Source organism: Pelobates fuscus, chromosome 13 (genome assembly GCF_036172605.1).
Source record: "Pelobates fuscus isolate aPelFus1 chromosome 13, aPelFus1.pri, whole genome shotgun sequence".
Lineage (NCBI taxonomy): Eukaryota > Metazoa > Chordata > Amphibia > Anura > Pelobatidae > Pelobates > Pelobates fuscus.
Window position 1 is genome coordinate 85,740,618 of NC_086329.1, and position 15,082 is coordinate 85,755,699.

The 15,082-nt window shown below is 41.4% G+C and overlaps 1 protein-coding gene across 1 annotated transcript; it reads left to right on the top strand.

The window, feature by feature from the left end:
* Positions 1 to 1,931: 1,931 nt before the first annotated feature.
* Positions 1,932 to 9,046, top strand: DPM3 (dolichyl-phosphate mannosyltransferase subunit 3, regulatory). The gene is made up of 2 exons (XM_063440448.1): positions 1,932 to 2,200; positions 7,529 to 9,046. Exon 2 carries the CDS (start codon positions 7,547 to 7,549, stop codon positions 7,823 to 7,825), a length of 279 nt encoding a protein of 92 aa, XP_063296518.1. The 5' UTR covers positions 1,932 to 2,200; positions 7,529 to 7,546; the 3' UTR covers positions 7,826 to 9,046.
* The last annotated feature ends 6,036 nt before the right edge of the window (positions 9,047 to 15,082 follow it).

Genomic DNA, 15,082 nt, shown 5'->3' on the forward strand with positions numbered 1-15,082 from the left:
CCGTTGCAACCAGCCTTCTCCAGCAGGATAAACCAGACTGCTCTCTAGAATAAAGCAGGACCATGTAGTGCCCTCACTGCCCTGAATATCTACTGATGTGCAATGCTTGTTGGGGAGAGTTCCCTGTGCCCCCAAAGGTAGGTCACCAGGGAACAAAGTTGGACCGTGGATCAGGGCCCAAAAATCACGATGGTCTTGTTAAAATTGGGAGAGTTGGGAGGCATTAAACTGGGCTTAGTTCAGAGCTTCTAGTGGCTTATTGCCATGCTTTGCCTACAGAAATATTCAAAATGTAGGAATGGAAGTAATAGTAGATTTAGGTTTAACCCCTTAAGGACCAAACTTCTGGAATAAAAGGGAATCATGACATCATAATCACTTTGCATCAGTGTTTATAGCACCTTGAGACCTTTTGCAAAAGTCACCACTGTTTATAACTAACTAAGGATGTCTGTTAGGCAGCCTAGAACTCCTTGGCATTCTGGGTTCCCTCTGTTAATGTTGGCATTATTGCAGGCCTCCCCACTGTACCAGTTTCATCAGAACAGTCTTTATTTCAGTTTCCTGTCCCACCGTCCAGGGTTTGTCTCCAAAAATGTAACACGACACGACAGCACCATTAGACATGCTTGCATTCTGCTAAGGGCCATGTAGTGAACACTGTAACAGTGCTCTATGCATGGTCCTCCTTAGTGGGATGCCCTGTGTGATTGCATTCAGCCTGGTGCATTCAAACCAGGCTGACATGCCTCTTCTCCAGGTGTGCCACCCCTTTCCTCCTTCTTTACTTGGTGGTGGAGCTGCAAACTCAGTCACTGACCTTCCCTTGTGGCAGTACCATTGGCACAGACTGCATCACTGGTCTTAGGCCAGCCCACCCCTACCCAATTGACATACCTCCCTATGTTGAAAGGTATGTTATTGTGTGTGCGGCATAGACAATAAGGACAAAACACAATGGCATACATTCTAAACTCGGATGGACAGGTCTAAGTGGACAGGCCTAGAGTGGAATGCCAGTAATGTAAAAAATGGGGCGAGTGTGAACTCAAAACAGTCTGACTGACAGCCTCCTGGGGGGCCCTGTTTTTTGACAGACAATGCAGAGAGAGCTGCTGAAGTATTCTCTTCATGGTTCTATTGCTCTCACCACACCACAACTAATCAAGCACTCTCGCTGTGCTATGTGGGGACATATTCCTTGTGTCCCCAGATATTGGACACCAGGATACCACATTTGACCATCAGGACCAAAACCTGATATGAGGACAGTTGGGAAGCCTCTAAGTGGGAAAAGGTTCTCCAGTCTCCCCAGTGAGAGACAACCATAACAGCACTAAAACATAGCCATATTTACTAAACCATAAATTGGGTTGTGTATAAATTGATAGCAGCTGCAATATGGCCAGTTTAAAGCAGGCTTCCCCAAACTCCGGCCCTCCAGATGTTGCTGAACTACAACTCCCATGATTCTCTGCCTATTTCATTCATAGAATCAAGGGAGTTGTAGTTCACCAACATCTGGAGGGCCGGAGTTTGGGGAAGCCTGCTTTAAATAGAGGTTCTTTGGGTATAAACTTCTTATTCTATAAACAGTCTGAGGATTATAGAATGAGATACCATGTACCAGAATGAGACACTCATTGATTAATGCATCTCATCCCTGTGACAGACCCACACAATGCACAGAGAAACATTCTACCAGTGAAGAAAGTTTTTTTCTTTTTATTTTTTTGGCAATATATTTTTATTGCATTTTAACACGTTAAAAAACATATGAATGGAATTGTTAGCAGACTATCCGTTAGGCAGACACGTGGAATGTGGTTATTTATTGTATTCAGTTCATGTCGGTGAGCACACCATTTAACAAATCTTCTCAATACACGTGTCCCCGTGGGTCATGTGACCAGACAGCAGCCGGTGCGAGTCATGTGACCAGGCTCCGGTACTCGCGCGCGTGCCGCCGGTGTACCACGTGACCAGGCTCAGGCGTTCTGTCAGATTTTCCCTACACCGTGCACGCACTCACACACAGCTTGGAACCCGGGTTCGGCTCTGACCCGCCAATGGTTTGTGAACTACACTTCCCGGCATACACCGCGTGACATCAGTTCCTGTTCCCTGAAGGCGGCTTTAGGGGCGGAGCCGGTAGTTGTCTGGGACCTGTCTGTATATAACAATCAGCAGAGCATCTTATGTATGTATTATACCATCTATACTCTATATACAGTGTATTATACCCTCTATACTCTATATACAGTGTGTGTTATACCCTCTATACTCTATATACAGTGTGTATTATACCCTCTATCCTCTATATACAGTGTGTGTTATACCAGGACATTCTATATACAGTGTGTGTGTTATACCAGGACATGCTATATACAGTGTGTGTTATACCAGGACATTCTATATACAGTGTGTGTTATACCAGGACATTCTATATACATTGTGTGCTATACCAGGACATTCTATATACAGTGTGTGTTATACCAGGACATTCTATATACAGTGTGTGTTATACCAGGACATTCTATATACAGTGTGTGTTATACCAGGACATTCTATATACAGTGTGTGTTATACCAGGACATGCTATATACAGTGTGAGTTATACCGGGACATTCTATATACAGTGTGTGTTATACCAGGACATTCTATATACAGTGTGAGTTATACCAGGACATTCTATATACAGTGTGTGTTATACCAGGACATGCTATATACAGTGTGTGTTATACCAGGACATGCTATATACAGTGTGTGTTATACCAGGACATGCTATATACAGTGTGTGTGTTATACCAGGACATTCTATATACAGTGTGTGTTATACCAGGACATTCTATATACAGTGTGTGTTATACCAGGACATGCTATATACAGTGTGAGTTATACCGGGACATTCTATATACAGTGTGTGTTATACCAGGACATTCTATATACAGTGTGAGTTATACCAGGACATTCTATATACAGTGTGTGTTATACCAGGACATGCTATATACAGTGTGTGTTATACCAGGACATGCTATATACAGTGTGAGTTATACCGGGACATTCTATATACAGTGTGTGTTATACCGGGACATTCTATATACAGTGTGAGTTATACCAGGACATTCTATATACAGTGTGTGTTATACCAGGACATGCTATATACAGTGTGTGTTATACCGGGACATTCTATATACAGTGTGTGTTATACCAGGACATTCTATATACAGTGTGTGTTATACCAGGACATTCTATATACAGTGTGTGTTATACCAGGACATTCTATATACAGTGTGTGTTAGACCAGGACATTCTATATACAGTGTGTTATACCGGGACATTCTATATACAGTGTGTGTTACACCAGGACATGCTATATACAGTGTGTGCTATACCAGGACATTCTATATACAGTGTGTTATACCGGGACATTCTATATACAGTGTGTGTTATACCAGGACATTCTATATACAGTGTGTTATACCGGGACATTCTATATACAGTGTGTGCTATACCAGGACATTCTATATACAGTGTGTGTTATACCAGGACATGCTATATACAGTGTGTTATACCGGGACATTCTATATACAGTGTGTGTTATACCGGGACATGCTATATACAGTGTGTTATACCGGGACATTCTATATACAGTGTGTGCTATACTAGGACATGCTATATACAGTGTGTGTTATACCGGGACATGCTATATACAGTGTGTGTTATACCAGGACATTCTATATACAGTGTGTGTTATACCGGGACATGCTATATACAGTGTGTTATACCAGGACATTCTATATACAGTGTGTGTTATAGCAGGACATTCTATATACAGTGTGTGTTATACCAGGACATTCTATATACAGTGTGTGTTAGACCAGGACATTCTATATACAGTGTGTTAGACCAGGACATTCTATATACAGTGTGTTATACCGGGACATTCTATATACAGTGTGTTATACCGGGACATTCTATATACAGTGTGTGTTATACCAGGACATGCTATATACAGTGTGTGTTATACCGGGACATTCTATATACAGTGTGTTATACCGGGACATTCTATATACAGTGTGTGTTATACCGGGACATGCTATATACAGTGTGTGTTATACCAGGACATTCTATATACAGTGTGTGCTATACTAGGACATGCTATATACAGTGTGTGTTATACCGGGACATGCTATATACAGTGTGTGTTATACCAGGACATTCTATATACAGTGTGTGTTATACCGGGACATGCTATATACAGTGTGTTATACCAGGACATTCTATATACAGTGTGTGTTATAGCAGGACATTCTATATACAGTGTGTGTTATACCAGGACATTCTATATACAGTGTGTGTTAGACCAGGACATTCTATATACAGTGTGTTAGACCAGGACATTCTATATACAGTGTGTGTTATACCGGGACATGCTATATACAGTGTGTGTTATACCAGGACATTCTATATACAGTGTGTTATACCAGGACATTCTATATACAGTGTGTGTTATACCAGGACATGCTATATACAGTGTGTGCTATACCAGGACATGCTATATACAGTGTGAGTTATACCAGGACATGCTATATACAGTGTGTGCTATACCAGGACATTCTATATACAGTGTGTTATACCAGGAACATGCTATATACAGTGTGTTATACCAGGACATTCTATATACAGTGTGTGCTATACCAGGACATTCTATATACAGTGTGTGTTATAGCAGGACATGCTATATACAGTGTGTGTTATACCAGGACATTCTATATACAGTGTGAGTTATACCAGGACATTCTATATACAGTGTGAGTTATACCAGGACATTCTATATACAGTGTGTGTTATACCAGGACATTCTATATACAGTGTGAGTTATACCAGGACATTCTATATATTATTATTATTATTTTATTATTATTTTATTATTTATATAGCGCCAACAAATTCCGTAGCGCTGTATACAGTGTGTTATACCAGGACATTCTATATACAGTGTGTGTTATACCGGGACATGCTATATACAGTGTGTGTTATACCAGGACATTCTATATACAGTGTGTGTTATACCGGGACATTCTATATACATTGTGTGTTATACCAGGACATGCTATATACAGTGTGTGTTATACCAGGACATTCTATATACAGTGTGTGTTATACCAGGACATTCTATATACAGTGTGTTATATCAGGACATGCTATATACAGTGTGTGTTATACCAGGACATTCTATATACAGTGTGTGTTATACCAGGACATTCTATATACAGTGTGTGTTAGACCAGGACATTCTATATACAGTGTGAGTTATACCAGGACATTCTATATACAGAGTGTGTTATACCAGGACATTCTATATACAGTGTGTTATACCAGGACATGCTATATACAGTGTGTGTTAGACCAGGACATTCTATATACAGAGTGTGTTATACCGGGACATGCTATATACAGTGAGAGTTATACCAGGACATTTTATATACAGTGTGAGTTATACCAGGCCATGCTATATACAGTGTGTGTTATACCAGGACATTCTATATACAGTGTGTTATACCAGGACATTCTATATACAGTGTGTGTTATACCGGGACATGCTATATACAGTGTGTGTTATACCAGGAACATGCGGTATACATTGTGTGTTATACCAGGACATTCTATATACAGAGTGTGTTATACCAGGACATTCTATATACAGTGTGTGTTATACCAGGACATTCTATATACAGTGTGTGTTATACCGGGACATGCTATATACAGTGTGAGTTATACCAGGACATTCTATATACAGTGTGAGTTATACCAGGACATTCTATATACAGTGTGAGTTATACCAGGACATTCTATATACAGTGTGAGTTATACCAGGACATTCTATATACAGTGTGAGTTATACCAGGACATTCTATATACAGTGTGAGTTATACCAGGACATTCTATATACAGTGTGAGTTATACCAGGACATTCTATATACAGTGTGTGCTATACCAGGACATGCGGTATACATTGTGTGTTATACCAGGACATGCGGTATACATTGTGTGTTATACCAGGAACATGCGGTATACATTGTGTGTTATACCAGGACATGCTATATACAGTGTGTGTTATACCAGGACATGCTATATACAGTGTGAGTTATACCAGGACATTCTATATACAGTGCGAGTTATACCAGGACATTCTATATACAGTGTGAGTTATACCAGGACATTCTATATACAGTGTGAGTTATACCAAGACATTCTATATACAGTGTGTTATACCAGGACATTCTATATACAGTGTGTGTTATACCAGGACATTCTATATACAGTGTGTGTTAGACCAGGACATTCTATATACAGTGTGTGTTATACCAGGACATGCTATATACAGTGTGTGCTATACCAGGACATTCTATATACAGTGTGTGTTATACCAGGACATTCTATATACAGTGTGTGTTAGACCAGGACATTCTATATACAGTGTGTGTTATACCAGGACATGCTATATACAGTGTGCGTTATACCAGGGACACCAAACATACTTTGTGTGCATTATACCAGGGCCACCAAACATACTGTGTGTGTAATATAGCAGGAGTTTGTAACATACAGCGTGTTATAACTGTGTACACGTCACGTGTTTTGTTCCGCGGTTATTTTACACATAACGTGTTTTTTTTCTGAGGCATGTAATACGCAGCATTCAAGCGTTACACCAATGATGAGTAACGAACATACAAGGGCTGTTCACTTAACAATAAAATTTTACTAGTTTGAAGCCATAATTGTGAAATGAAGTCTCAAATAGCTGTTCTGTGCCATAGTCCAGATGTGGACTTTTTTCACGATGAGCTATTTTATCTGAATTTTGCAATTTGGACTTCAGTCAGGTACATTTGTAATTTACTGAATACCAGTGTATACTTTAAACAAAGCATGTGTAATGTGTTCATTATACCAGGGGTGTGTAACATGCAACTCGTGATTTCATAAAATATATTTTTAAACATTATAATTAATATGTGCAACTTATGCAACAAACAACATTGCTCATAACATTCTGGCGATTGCATCCTTCGTATTCCCGTAGCTATGCTATAATTTTGCGAGTGATCTGTAACATTGTATGTGGCTAGGTTTAATCCTTAACATTGCTTTTGGTTTTTTTTTACGTGCTGTGTAATTGGTAAACCCCTTGCCACTTTGTGGTGGGTGTGATCATTAGCACCACTTGCAGTTTTCCTATGGGTTTGTTTCTTTCTTGGGTCATTGAAATTGCTTATGTTGGCGGGTCACGTTTTTGTTATGCAATCTGTAACATTGCTTTTAGCTTGTCTGTGATTTGGAGTGTGAGTAAACTGCTTGTAGTTTTGTGGTGGTTCTGGGCGTGATTAGTAAAACTGCTTAATGGCGATTTAGTGCATGGACAGCAACACTGCTTCTAGCTTCCATTTGATGAGTTGTGTATTACTGACCGTTCTTGATTGTGTTACAGTGACATTCTCTCGATTACTCTTCCCTACAGAGACGGCCTCTCACAGATATGACCAAGCTGGCTGAATGGCTGCTGGGGCTGACTCTCCTTGGAGTAGTGTGGGCCACTCTGACGTTTGACCTCTTAGGCCTGGAGATTCCCGAGCCATGTTGGCAAGTTATCTGGCCCTTTCCGGTCTACCTTCTGGTAACATTCGGTTGTTACTCCTTAGCCACAGTTGGATATAGAGTGGCTACTTTTAATGACTGTGAAAGTGCTGCGCAGGAGCTACAGCGGCAGATTAAGGAGGCAAAGATGGACTTGACCACCAAGGGCTTCAGATTTTGACCAGTACATGATGCCTGGTTACTGGAACCAATTCAATAAGGACACTGTGATCTTCCAAGGGTTAATCGGGTGCTCACTGTGACTGGATTCCTCATTTGTATTATCCCAGATGATTGTACAATCTGTTTGGGATGGAGCTCTGAACAGTGGATTCTTTCAGGACCAAACAGTTAATGAAGATCAGATAGTACTGTTTGCTGTGTCTTTCTTTTTGGGGGGGTTGGGAGGTTCTTGGTAAGAAGGTAAATGGAATGCCTTTCTCAGAGAGTGGGTAAATACTGTGTCAATCATTGCTGTGAAATGTGTCAGTCATCATTTTGTATCCCTCTTAAACATGGTGTGCAGACCCTAGCAGCTATAGATAGGGCTGCGCTCGGAGAATGAGAGAAAGTGAAACTAAGACAAAAGATGATCTTAAAAGCTTGCAATCTAGATTGGGGAAATGAATAAATAAAACACATGGAGGCTCTGCTAAAAGCTAACAATCTAGAGGGGATAGAGAACAAATGGCACATTTGTGATGTTATTTAATAATGTAAAAATTACAAGTTTTAAATTTAATGTCATAATAGCTGAGCTTGTTCTTCCAGTTTGAATTTTTTGGCCTTATAATTTTAATTTCACTTTTAATTTCTGACACTTGTTGAATTAGTGAATAAATCTAATGGCGTAGACAGCCCCAGTATCAGGAAGTATTACTTTACTGAGAGGGTAGTGGATGCATGGAATAGCCTTCCAGCTGAAGTGGTAGAGGTTAACACAGTAAAGGAGTTTAAGCATGCGTGGGATAGGCATACAGCTATCCTAACTATAAGATAAGGCCAGGGACTAATGAAAGTATTTAGAAAATTGGGCAGACTAGATGGGCCGAATGGTTCTTATCTGCCGTCACATTCTATGTTTTTATGTTTCTGCTCAAAGCTTTAAATCTAGAAGGAACGAGGGGCAATTTAAACACTAACAATGGTTCTCACTAAAGTCTGAATGTCTGTGGTGCGGATTAGCAACAAAATAATCAAGGAATGGCCAAGGGCATCTGGATTGCAAATTCCAGACCTTGTTCCCAAAATTTTGCAATGTACGAAGTTTGCAATACTGCCTCCGTATTACTTAGAAACATATAACAGAAGAGTTGCTGGAATCTGAAAACGGAATTATAGAAATACACCATGGAATGCTCAGATTAAACAGAATTGCAAATTCAGTTCAAATGAAGTTACACAAATTCACTTAGACAGAATGTGCAGATAGATAATAGCTTGTAATAGAATTGGCCATTATTTAAAAAGCCGGCAATTAGCCCCATTTTGACGACTAAATTAAAAAAAATTACTTCATGGACAGGTTTAGTCCAATTATAAAACATATATATTACTTTTATTAACTCGGCTGCGTTACCAGAAATAAACTTGTGCTCTTTTTTTTTTGGTAAGTTTTTATTTTGGAAGTACAATGACTGAAGAACTTGCAGGTTGAGACATGTGACCATGAGACAATTCTAAACACGAAGTTTGTTATGTGTGTTGAAATAAATGCACGTTTTTGTAATGTTAAAATAGTCATGCGATAACATTGCAACTGCGCCCATGCTATCGTTGTTAATGAGTAAACTGAGACATTGGCCCTGATATATATCCACAAGGTAAATCCAATGTAGACTGCGTCAAAAACGAGGTGAGCTAAAGGTAAAACAACTTCAATTTTTTTTTTTTTAATTCTTTATTTTATCGTGCTTTTAGGATACATAGTAGCAAGTAACAAGTAATGCCACAACAGCATTAACCTGCAAAGGAGTCAACATTTCATAACAGTATTGGGCATTGGTAAACTTTGCACATTTTTATTGTTAGGTTGCACAATTAGAAACATAAACAGTAAACATCTCTTGTGCCCTACGTGGGAGAGTTATCCAAGTGTGGTTCTAAGTAAGTGCTGAGCACGTAGGGGGTCCCCCTTGCCGGGTAGCTGTGTGTGTGTGCTCTATAGCGGGCTCGACTATGGGCCGGCAGATAAAACTGGGGGGAGGGGGAGTTGCGGAGAGGTTACTCCAATATGGCTATGCGCTGTCTATTAAAGCCTAGCTGAGGTTGTAGCTATGATGTCTTACGTGTATGGGGAGCTTGTCATGCTCGTCTGTGTGGTCGGCCTGTTGTGTGTGGCTACTTTCGACAGCCATCTCGTGAATTCAGCCAGGGGAGGTGCGGAGTAAACAGAGGTCACAAGGCAAGGATTACACTTAATTAAAGGCAAAAAATATAAACTAAGGCAAGCAATGAAGAAATGCAACGGAAAATTAAAATTATAGACCTTCTATCAGCGGTCCAAAACTATGCTAAACATGTTCATTGTAAGTGGTGGAATAACAGTGTCCCCATGGGTTGGGCTGTTCTTAGTGCCTCAGGTGGGCTGTTTGGCCGGCGGTGCCCTCAGAGTTTCCCTCGGGGTGAACTCCCGTACATTAGCAGGGTTTAGCTGGGACAGTCCTGTGTTTCTCGTTGGTGCTGCATGGAGTATGCCTGCAGATCTGAGAAGTGACTCCAGTTCCTGGAAGCTCTGCGCTTTGTGGGGTAACCCGTTGTGAGTGAAGAATACCGCTCGTGGTGTTCCCCATCGGTAGGGCGTCTCTTTGGCACGGAGGTGTTGTAGGAGCGGCTGCAGTGATTTCCGCCAGGTAAGGGTGCTCTTGGTGATATCTGGGAAGATTGTAAGAGTTGTACCTTCGAACAGCATAGGTGTCTTGCCTCTTAGTACAGCTAGAAGAGCAGCTTTGTCCGCTAGGGACTGGAAGCGCAGGATAAGGTCTGCAGGTGCTGCTGTTGGAGCTCGAGCCGGCCTTGGTAGTCGGAACATCCCATCTAGTCTCAGGGATTTCACTTGCTTCGGTGGGAGCAGGCCCCCCAGGAACCGCCTGATATAGTGGGGTAATTCAGAGAGGCCAACCGAGTCCGGTATCCCACGGATTTTTAAGTTATACCTCCTCCGCTGTTCCTCTAGTGCAGGGGTTCTCAACCTTGTCCTCAAGGACCCCCTACCAGTCCATGCTTTAGGGATTACCTGGGTGTGTCTAAGGTGTTTATTTTCTCTTTTTCTAAACACCTTAGACACACCCAGGTAATCCCCAAATCCTGGACTGGTAGCGGGTCCTGAGGACTGGGTTGAGAATCCCTGCTCTAGTGTGTCTAGCCGTTCTGTGGTGGCGTTCTGCTGTTTAGTCAGGTCCGCCATTTGTTGTTCCACTTTGGCTAATCTAGAGTCTTGGGTACTCGAGCATGCCTCTAGTCGGGTGATTTTGGACTGGGCTCCTTCTATGGCCTCTCTATAGTAGGCCATGTCTGCCGCCAGGTCCTTACGTAGCTCTGCCAGCATTCTCTTGAGTTGGTCTGCAGTGACCGGTTCCCCGATTGTTTTAGGCGCAGTGTTATGATCCGGCATGGGTCTGAAGGACGCTCCCTCCAAGAGGTCTGTGGCGAGCTCCTCCGAGGAACAAGAGGAAAGGTCGTCCGCCAGCATCATCTTGGACCATGCGGCCCGTTGTGTGTTCCGCAGCATATCTCCGATATCTCTGCCGTGCCTTTTTCTGCTTTTGCCTTCTTATTTTTACGGCCCATGGTCTGCGGTGAGGTTTAGGTAGATGTGTGTGTACTTTTGGGTTGAGTTCAACCATGAAAAGGGTTCTTTAGATTAAGTTCGAGTCGGAGCTCCCCTAGAGGCTGGATTAACCCTGCAATATAAACAGCAGTGTCTCTGAAACTGCTATGTTTTCATCTGGAGGGTTAAAACTAGACCTGGCACCCAGACCACTGCATTGCACTGAAGATGTCTGGGTGCCTATAGTAGTCCTTTAAGTAACTCAGACTTGCAAGAAGCAGGTATCGAGCGGTCAGCCAATTACTCAGCTAGGCCACATTAGGAAGCTTGCTCCAAGCCCACTTAGGAAAATGTAAGTATCGTTGCCTCTGCACCATACTGTCAAGGCAGGATGCCTCAGCACCTCCACTCTCCAAGCCCAGGCTTAAGTAAAAAAAACAAAACAGTGCTAAAGGACCGCTGGACCTTCCTTAACAGATGGTAGGGCTAATGTCCCGTGAGACTCCCATGTTGCAGAGAGGACTCCAAGGTTGTGGATGGCAGACTGGATCACCTCCATCTTGATTCCTAGCCCAGAGGTAGAGCTGCATCCCGAGACATCATCCATGGCACCAACAATCAGCGGATAAGGTGAGTTTTAATTCACAAGTGTGAATAAGCTGCAAAGCTGCTCGCAAACTGCTTTATATTTTGTCTGTAACTCTTCTTCCCACTCCTGTAATATGCTCCCTGTTAGTACAGATGCTACTTTTGGTATCGCCGCAAGGACTCATAGAATCTGGCTGCCTTGAGCACAGCTACAGATTTTTCCCTGGTGTGGGTCAGGATAATCCCCGCTGGTCCAAAGATGGGCCAAACAGAGCTCCAACTAGGCCAGGAGATCGGCCTTTTCTCCTCTCCCTGGAACACACCATGCCATGTAGGCCGTATTCTGGAGTTCATTGCTAGGGGATTCACAAGTGGTACCAGGGAGCCTCTCTGTATGTTCGATTAAGTAAGTTGTTGCTGGAGTTTGTTCAAAGGCTGCTAACAGCAATATTAGTACAAGTAGTGGTGATTTAGCAGGGAACTCTCCCCAAATACATCTTCCCACCACAAAGGACAGGCTTTTATATAGCTCCCCTTGTCTGAATTTATTATTTTTTTTCTTGATAATTCTGGTTTTCATAAAATACATTAGAAAAGTAAGAACATTTCTATCATTAATTAATAACATTAAATTCATATTTACATTTTTATTATTTCTTTTAACACTTTGTCTGCGGGCTGCTTGTGTTGCAAGTGGTTAAAGAAGAAGAATTTTTATAGGATCATCTGCAAAAAGCCAATGAGTTTAGTTGGCAAATTTGCCTTCTACAGGATTTGTTCAGAGTGAATCCAATTCAAATTCAGTGTTTGATAAATATGCAAATACTATATTGTATGTGGGAATCCCACCAGGCAATTGACTTATTTTAAACCAGGCCTTGGTTGGAAAGAGATGTGTGCATTCAGTTTACATAACCACATTCCAACTGGATTTGCCTTTAGTAAATATAAGAATTGCAAATCCAGATAATTCTCGCTGAATTTTGTTTATGTGAACCAAATTCAGACTTTAAAGGGATTCTCTAGTATTCCTAGCAGTATAGTTCCCTCTGGTCTCCCTCCGACTCCAGGAGATAAGGGGTTAAAACAAAACTTTATTTACTTACCCTAAATGCCTCCTCTGACATCATTCGATGGGGCCAGGGGACGGGGAGGTAAATGCATTAGGCCCTCCCTATAGGAAAACATTGCCTCAATACTTTCCTATGAGGATTTAACTGGTGCCGTATGCCCTCATGTTATTATTTAGAAAGCGCCAACAAATTCCGCAGCGCTGTACAATGGGTGCACTAACAGACACGTATTTATAACTAGACGAGTTGGACACACAGGAACAGAGGGATTGAGGGCCCTGCTCAATGAGCTTACATGCTAGAGGGAGTGGGGTATGCTGACACAAAAGGTAAGGGTAGGGTAGAAAAGTAGGTTGCTAGGATAGCATACACTAAGGGCTTACTGTTTTGTTTTGATGTAGAGCGTGAATACGTTCAGCGTCATTAAAGTGATCGTTAAGTCTGGTAAAATTCCGGAAGCTCCAATAAAATCACACAAAGTTACTGTGGAGCGCTATGTGAATATAGGTAAGCACAAAATTCACCTTTTTCAACAAAATGATGCAAATATATACAAATAGTGCAATATTCAATGGCAAGTTAATTTATTGTAAATAAGGATGTACAAATTCAAACTCACCTAGACAGAGCCTATAAAGTTGTCTCTGAACACAGACACTTCTGTAATTTTGCAGCAGTACAACACCCTCCTCTTATAGTGGATACTCTCAGTAAATCCAGGATGAGAAAAGGGGATAACATAGTGTAGTACTTTCTTACACAAATCTAAAGTATAGTGCTAAATAGCACTGTTTACCTTGTAAAGAGCCTATTAGACCGGCTCAAGTCTCTGGTGTTTAGTGCTGCTTATAGGTAGCACTTAACCCCCTCTGTGCATCCAGGTAGATTAAAAGATTAGCAAAATCCAAGGTACTTAGTAAATAGTACAAATTTATCTAAATAACACAATACTCCATTAAAAATCTAATGAATAATACCAAGACTCGTTTTTTTTGCCAGTGAAAACCCTTAAAATATAGAGTGTTGCTTGCGTGTACGTGTTAAAACTAAAAGAAATGGGTGATAGTTGAAGCACAAGATATTAAGAGGGTATAGAATTTAGGCAAAGACAGAAAAAAAAACAGGACCGCGTTTTCAAAGATTCCACTTGTAAAGAAAACAAGGCGCATAGAGGGAGGATTATATATACTTGTTCACATGAAAAGAATTGGTCACAGGATTCTCAAAGTCGTTTTGCGTGAGTACATCATATTGTAAAGGAAATTAATCCTTCTCCGTTTTGGTTGTTGGCACATTATACAGACTGAAGGAAACAAGGTGCAATGTGCTTTATTTCTAATATATGCATTTTTCCTGCAAATAAGCTATATTCAGCACACATTCCTTGCTACCTGGTGTAGACTGACCTTTACAAAAAAACAGGTGGCAAATTACTACACAGGTGCATGAGTTTGCGAAATTCCAGCAAGCACGGCTTAGCCTTACAATGGGTCCCCCATGTAAACAGATTATAGAACAATACAGAGGAATTTGGCATAGTAAGACAGCACGCAACCCGTGGGAGTGGCTATGGAACATGTGATGTAGGGCCACAAGAAAATTCACTATTCTTAGAAAAGAACTTGACTGCCCGTCTACCACTCTCCTGCTTAGATTGCCTGCCCCGTAAATCTCCAGTTATCCGAAGTACCAATCTGTTACCCAAATCGGAATGCCTACATGCACTGCCCTGGTTGCTGCCCTCTTCCCTTTGCCAAATGCCCTCTTACTATCCAACTTTCACAGCATTGAGTGCTAAATCATATTGCCCCAAGTGGTTACCTGCTGCCCCCCTCACATTTTGTATCTGCAACTTTCACCTAAAGTGGTGAACTTAAGCGTCCTCTCATTTTGCCATATGACTAAAAAAGAGACTTCTTGTGATCTGAGAAAAATGCAAATGAGCAGTGCACAGCTGGGGTAAATTACTAGGAGTGCGACCTCAGATGAGGACTAGACATTAGGGCTG

Coding starts and splice junctions, on each gene's coding strand:
- DPM3 (XM_063440448.1), top strand. CDS start 7,547: ATGACCAAGCTGGCTGAATGGCTGCTGGGGCTGACTCTCCTTGGAGTA.